This window comes from Rutilus rutilus (genome assembly GCF_951802725.1).
Source record: "Rutilus rutilus genome assembly, chromosome: 14".
NCBI classification, from domain to species: domain Eukaryota; kingdom Metazoa; phylum Chordata; class Actinopteri; order Cypriniformes; family Leuciscidae; genus Rutilus; species Rutilus rutilus.
Genome location: NC_140219.1, coordinates 3,299,037 through 3,307,500, shown reverse-complemented (window position 1 = coordinate 3,307,500; position 8,464 = coordinate 3,299,037). Strand labels below are relative to the sequence as shown.

At 42.4% G+C, this 8,464-nt stretch overlaps 2 protein-coding genes across 2 annotated transcripts in view; one reads left to right on the top strand and one right to left on the bottom strand.

Moving 5' to 3' along the window:
• The window catches only part of arl3l2 (ADP ribosylation factor like GTPase 3, like 2), a 298,428-nt gene that overhangs the window by 258,260 nt on the left and 31,704 nt on the right, over positions 1–8,464 (bottom strand). The window lies entirely within an intron of this gene.
• The window catches only part of LOC311304139 (soluble guanylate cyclase 88E-like), a gene marked incomplete at both ends in the record, with an annotated part of 28,292 nt that overhangs the window by 4,754 nt on the left and 15,074 nt on the right, over positions 1–8,464 (top strand). The window contains 3 exons of the mRNA XM_084431000.1: positions 13–97; positions 237–323; positions 8,025–8,142. Of these exons, the coding sequence (XP_084287126.1) occupies positions 13–97; positions 237–323; positions 8,025–8,142 (290 nt within the window). The remainder of the gene's footprint in view (positions 1–12; positions 98–236; positions 324–8,024; positions 8,143–8,464) is intronic.

Below are 8,464 nucleotides of genomic sequence, written 5' to 3'. Positions count from 1 at the left end.
TCTCTGTGACAGATCATCTCCCACCCCAACAACCTGTTTGAGATCATGTCGAAGGAGCCGGTGAAGCGAGAGAGGAACCTCCACAACAGAGTTCAGAGTAAGAGAGGTCTTTATTCACTGAAGATCTCATATATATATACTATATATATATACAGTACGGTGCAAAAGTCTTAGACATGTTAATATCCCCAAAAAAGGTTTATATGTATATATTTGATGGTGATTCTGTGTCTCAGACTCTGATTATGAGAACGCCAATCGCTCGGCTGACGTGGATGTGGAACTGATGGCCTTTCAGTCGATCATCGGGGACGATTATAAAGGTGAGTCGCACCTCTGACCTCACTCTTCTGATTTAAAGAGATAGTTCAATAATTCTATTGTCATTTACTCACGCTCGTGTTCTTTCAAACCTGTCTGACTTCTCTGATCCCATTGAATACAAAAATAGAGAGTGTTAGTAGAATGTGCCGGATGCTCGTTTTCATATAATGACAGTGACAGATGCTAGCAAACATGATAATGACTAACAGAACCATAACAGTAGTCTTTACGACTTTTGCACTTTATTAATTAATTGATTTTTTTTTTTTTTTATTCTGTGTGTGTGTGTGTGTAGAACGCAACATTTTGATACTCTACTGCGTAGTCATACAGATTAAACATATTTCCTTTTTAAATTAAAAGTCATTTGGGTTTGAATCAACATGAGGGTGAATAAAGGAGTTTTTAACAGTATTATGTGGTTTTGAACAATACATTTTTGCATTCTGGTCCATTTTGACTGTTTGAATGTATCTATCTATCCATCCATAACTGTCCATCCATCCATCCATAACTGTCCATCCATCCATCCATAACTGTCCATCCATCCATCCATAACTGTCCATCCATCCATCCATCCATAACTGTCCATCCATCCATCCATCCATAACTGTCCATCCATCCATTCATCCATCCATAACTGTCCATCCATCCATCCATGCATCCATAACTGTCCATCCATCCATCCATAACTGTCCATCCATCCATCCATCCATCCATCCATCCATCTATCCATAACTGTCCATCCATCCATCCATCCATCCATCCATCCATCCATAACTGTCCATCCATCCATCCATCCATAACTGTCTATCCATCCATAACTGTCCATCCATCCATCCATCCATAACTGTCCATCCATCCATCCATCCATCCATCCATAACTGTCCATCCATCCATTCATCCATCCATAACTGTCCATCCATCCATCCATGCATCCATAACTGTCCATCCATCCATCCATAACTGTCCATCCATCCATCCATCCATCCATCCATCCATCTATCCATAACTGTCCATCCATCCATCCATCCATCCATCCATAACTGTCCATCCATCCATCCATCCATCCATCCATCCATCCATAACTGTCCATCCATCCATCCATCCATCCATAACTGTCCATCCATCCATCCATCCATCCATCCATCCATCCATCCATCCATAACTGTCCATCCATCCATAACTGTCCATCCATCCATCCATAACTGTCCATCCATCCATCCATGCATCCATCCATCCATCCATCCATCCTTCCATAACTGTCCCTCCATCCATCCATCCATCCATAACTGTCCATCCATCCATCCATCCATCCATCCATCCATCCATAACTGTCCATCCATCCATCCATCCATAACTGTCCATCCATCCAACCATCCATGCATCCATCCATCCATCCATAACTGTCCATCCATCCATCCAACCATCCATGCATCCATCCATCCATCCATCCATAACTGTCCAGCCATCCATCCATAACTGTCCATCCATCCATCCATGCATCCATAACCGTCCATCCATCCATCCATAACTGTCCATCCATCCATCCATGCATCCAAGTCACCTTTATTTATATATCGCTTTTTACAATACAGATTGTATCAAAGCAGATTCACATTGATAACATGAAAATAATACAACAAAGTTTGTTTCTTGAAGAAAATTGCATCATCGTCCACCCTTAATAAGGCAGATCAATAATATTGTTGAATATTAAATGTCCCCAACTAAGCAAGCCAAAAGCCAAGGCAACTGTCCATCCATCCATCCATAACTGTCCATCCATCCATCCATCCATCCATAACTGTCCATCCATCCATCCATCCATAACTGTCCATCCATCCATCCATAACTGTCCATCCATCCATCCATAACTGTCCATCCATCCATCCATAACTGTCCATCCATCCATCCATAACTGTCCATCCATCCATCCATCCATCCATCCATCCATCCATCCATCCATCCATAACTGTCCATCCATCCATCCATCCATAACTGTCCATCCATCCATTCATCCATCCACTTTACACAGTCATGCCAATAAAGAGTATTAGATTTTTTAAATTTGAAAGTCATATGGGTTTGAAACAATATGATTTTGAAATTTTGCATTCTGATCCATTTTGACTGTTTGAATGTATCTATCTATCCATCCATAACTGTCCATCCATCCATCCATCCATAACTGTCCATCCATCCATCCATAACTGTCCATCCATCCATCCATCCATAACTGTCCATCCATCCATCCATAACTGTCCATCCATCCATCCATCCATCCATAACTGTCCATCCATCCATCCATCCATCCATAACTGTCCATCCATCCATTCATCCATCCATAACTGTCCATCCATCCATCCATCCATGCATCCATAACTGTCCATCCATCCATCCATAACTGTCCATCCATCCATCCATCCATCCATCCATCCATCTATCCATAACTGTCCATCCATCCATCCATCCATCCATCCATCCATCCATAACTGTCCATCCATCCATCCATCCATAACTGTCCATCCATCCATCCATAACTGTCCATCCATCCATCCATCCATAACTGTCCATCCATCCATCCATCCATCCATAACTGTCCATCCATCCATTCATCCATCCATAACTGTCCATCCATCCATCCATGCATCCATAACTGTCCATCCATCCATCCATAACTGTCCATCCATCCATCCATCCATCCATCCATCTATCCATAACTGTCCATCCATCCATCCATCCATCCATCCATAACTGTCCATCCATCCATCCATCCATCCATCCATCCATCCATAACTGTCCATCCATCCATCCATCCATCCATCCATCCATCCATCCATCCATCCATAACTGTCCATCCATCCATCCATCCATCCATCCATCCATCCATAACTGTCCATCCATCCATAACTGTCCATCCATCCATCCATAACTGTCCATCCATCCATCCATGCATCCATCCATCCATCCATCCATCCTTCCATAACTGTCCATCCATCCATCCATCCATCCATAACTGTCCATCCATCCATCCATCCATCCATAACTGTCCATCCATCCATCCATAACTGTCCATCCATCCATCCAACCATCCATGCATCCATCCATCCATCCATAACTGTCCATCCATCCATCCAACCATCCATGCATCCATCCATCCATCCATCCATAACTGTCCAGCCATCCATCCATAACTGTCCATCCATCCATCCATGCATCCATAACCGTCCATCCATCCATCCATAACTGTCCATCCATCCATCCATGCATCCAAGTCACCTTTATTTATATATCGCTTTTTACAATACAGATTGTATCAAAGCAGATTCACATTGATAACATGAAAATAATACAACAGAGTTTGTTTCTTGAAGAAAATTGCATCATCGTCCACCCTTAATAAGGCAGATCAATAATATTGTTGAATATTAAATGTCCCCAACTAAGCAAGCCAAAAGCCAAGGCAACTGTCCATCCATCCATCCATAACTGTCCATCCATCCATCCATCCATCCATAACTGTCCATCCATCCATCCATCCATCCATAACTGTCCATCCATCCATCCATAACTGTCCATCCATCCATCCATAACTGTCCATCCATCCATCCATCCATCCATCCATCCATCCATCCATAACTGTCCATCCATCCATCCATCCATCCATAACTGTCCATCCATCCATCCATAACTGTCCATCCATCCATCCATCCATCCATCCATCCATCCATCCATCCATCCATCCATAACTGTCCATCCATCCATCCATCCATCCATAACTGTCCATCCATCCATTCATCCATCCACTTTACACAGTCATGCCAATAAAGAGTATTAGATTTTTTTAATTTGAAAGTCATATGGGTTTGAAACAATATGATTTTGAAATTTTGCATTCTGATCCATTTTGACTGTTTGAATGTATCTATCTATCCATCCATAACTGTCCATCCATCCATCCATCCATAACTGTCCATCCATCCATCCATAACTGTCCATCCATCCATCCATCCATAACTGTCCATCCATCCATCCATCCATCCATAACTGTCCATCCATCCATCCATAACTGTCCATCCATCCATCCATCCATCCATTCATCCATAACTGTCCATCCATCCATCCATCCATCCATCCATAACTGTCCATCCATCCATCCATGCATCCATAACTGTCCATCCATCCATCCATAACTGTCCATCCATCCATCCATCCATCCATCCATCCATCTATCCATAACTGTCCATCCATCCATCCATCCATCCATCCATAACTGTCCATCCATCCATCCATCCATCCATCCATCCATCCATCCATCCATAACTGTCCATCCATCCATCCATCCATCCATAACTGTCCATCCATCCATCCATCCATCCATCCATCCATCCATCCATCCATCCATAACTGTCCATCCATCCATAACTGTCCATCCATCCATCCATAACTGTCCATCCATCCATCCATGCATCCATCCATCCATCCATCCATCCTTCCATAACTGTCCATCCATCCATCCATCCATCCATAACTGTCCATCCATCCATCCATCCATCCATAACTGTCCATCCATCCATCCATCCATAACTGTCCATCCATCCATCCAACCATCCATGCATCCATCCATCCATCCATAACTGTCCATCCATCCATCCAACCATCCATGCATCCATCCATCCATCCATCCATAACTGTCCAGCCATCCATCCATAACTGTCCATCCATCCATCCATGCATCCATAACCGTCCATCCATCCATCCATAACTGTCCATCCATCCATCCATGCATCCAAGTCACCTTTATTTATATATCGCTTTTTACAATACAGATTGTATCAAAGCAGATTCACATTGATAACATGAAAATAATACAACAAAGTTTGTTTCTTGAAGAAAATTGCATCATCGTCCACCCTTAATAAGGCAGATCAATAATATTGTTGAATATTAAATGTCCCCAACTAAGCAAGCCAAAAGCCAAGGCAACTGTCCATCCATCCATCCATAACTGTCCATCCATCCATCCATCCATCCATAACTGTCCATCCATCCATCCATCCATAACTGTCCATCCATCCATCCATAACTGTCCATCCATCCATCCATAACTGTCCATCCATCCATCCATAACTGTCCATCCATCCATCCATCCATCCATCCATCCATCCATCCATCCATAACTGTCCATCCATCCATCCATCCATAACTGTCCATCCATCCATTCATCCATCCACTTTACACAGTCATGCCAATAAAGAGTATTAGATTTTTTAAATTTGAAAGTCATATGGGTTTGAAACAATATGATTTTGAAATTTTGCATTCTGATCCATTTTGACTGTTTGAATGTATCTATCTATCCATCCATAACTGTCCATCCATCCATCCATAACTGTCCATCCATCCATCCATAACTGTCCATCCATCCATCCATCCATAACTGTCCATCCATCCATCCATAACTGTCCATCCATCCATCCATCCATCCATAACTGTCCATCCATCCATCCATCCATAACTGTCCATCCATCCATTCATCCATCCATAACTGTCCATCCATCCATCCATGCATCCATAACTGTCCATCCATCCATCCATAACTGTCCATCCATCCATCCATCCATCCATCCATAACTGTCCATCCATCCATCCATCCATCCATAACTGTCCATCCATCCATCCATAACTGTCCATCCATCCATCCATCCATAACTGTCCATCCATCCATCCATCCATCCATCCATAACTGTCCATCCATCCATTCATCCATCCATAACTGTCCATCCATCCATCCATGCATCCATAACTGTCCATCCATCCATCCATAACTGTCCATCCATCCATCCATCCATCCATCCATCTATCCATAACTGTCCATCCATCCATCCATCCATCCATCCATCCATAACTGTCCATCCATCCATCCATCCATCCATCCATCCATAACTGTCCATCCATCCATCCATCCATCCATCCATCCATCCATAACTGTCCATCCATCCATCCATCCATCCATCCATCCATCCATCCATCCATCCATCCATCCATAACTGTCCATCCATCCATAACTGTCCATCCATCCATCCATAACTGTCCATCCATCCATCCATGCATCCATCCATCCATCCATCCATCCTTCCATAACTGTCCATCCATCCATCCATCCATCCATAACTGTCCATCCATCCATCCATCCATCCATAACTGTCCATCCATCCATCCATAACTGTCCATCCATCCATCCAACCATCCATGCATCCATCCATCCATCCATAACTGTCCATCCATCCATCCAACCATCCATGCATCCATCCATCCATCCATCCATAACTGTCCAGCCATCCATCCATAACTGTCCATCCATCCATCCATGCATCCATAACCGTCCATCCATCCATCCATAACTGTCCATCCATCCATCCATGCATCCAAGTCACCTTTATTTATATATCGCTTTTTACAATACAGATTGTATCAAAGCAGATTCACATTGATAACATGAAAATAATACAACAGAGTTTGTTTCTTGAAGAAAATTGCATCATCGTCCACCCTTAATAAGGCAGATCAATAATATTGTTGAATATTAAATGTCCCCAACTAAGCAAGCCAAAAGCCAAGGCAACTGTCCATCCATCCATCCATAACTGTCCATCCATCCATCCATCCATCCATAACTGTCCATCCATCCATCCATCCATCCATAACTGTCCATCCATCCATCCATAACTGTCCATCCATCCATCCATAACTGTCCATCCATCCATCCATAACTGTCCATCCATCCATCCATCCATCCATAACTGTCCATCCATCCATCCATCCATCCATAACTGTCCATCCATCCATCCATAACTGTCCATCCATCCATCCATCCATCCATCCATCCATCCATCCATCCATAACTGTCCATCCATCCATCCATCCATCCATAACTGTCCATCCATCCATTCATCCATCCACTTTACACAGTCATGCCAATAAAGAGTATTAGATTTTTTTAATTTGAAAGTCATATGGGTTTGAAACAATATGATTTTGAAATTTTGCATTCTGATCCATTTTGACTGTTTGAATGTATCTATCTATCTATCCATCCATAACTGTCCATCCATCCATCCATCCATAACTGTCCATCCATCCATCCATCCATAACTGTCCATCCATCCATCCATCCATAACTGTCCATCCATCCATCCATCCATCCATAACTGTCCATCCATCCATCCATAACTGTCCATCCATCCATCCATCCATCCATTCATCCATAACTGTCCATCCATCCATCCATCCATCCATCCATAACTGTCCATCCATCCATTCATCCATCCACTTTACACAGTCATGCCAATAAAGAGTATTAGATTTTTTTAATTTGAAAGTCATATGGGTTTGAAACAATATGATTTTGAAATTTTGCATTTGAGTCCATTTTGATATGTGAGTGAGTGAGTATGTATATGTGTGTGTGTATGTATTTAGTTATTTATTTATGTAGATATGTATGTACAGTATGTGTATGTGTGAATGTGTGTAATGCTTAGACAACTTTTGAATACTCTACACAGTCATGCCAATAAAGTGTATTTGATTTTGAATTTGACAGTTTGGATTTGAAACAACATGAGGTTAGAAGAAAATACAATCATAAATTAATGCTAACATGTCAGATCAAGTTCTTCTGTGGATGCTGTCAGATGGAAACAGTGTGAATGCGATGGAGAGCTGGGGAGACGGCAGCCGCTGTCTGAAACTGAAGGGTCAGATGAGGTTCATGCCGGAGTGGGACTCCATCATCTTCCTGGGGACTCCAGTGTAAGACACACACACACACACACACACACACACACACACACACACACACGCACACACGCACACACACACGCACACACACACGCACACACACACACACACACACACACACACACACACACACACACACACACACACACACAGTAAGACTTACAGGTGCATTTTTGTTTTTTTGTTTTGCATGCATTTTACACATTGTAATTCATTAAAGGATTAGTTCACTAATTTCCTCTCCCCACGTCATCCAAGATGTCCATGTCTTTCTTTCTTCAGTCGGAAATAAATTAAGGTTTTTGAGGAAAACATTCCAGGATTTTTCTCCATA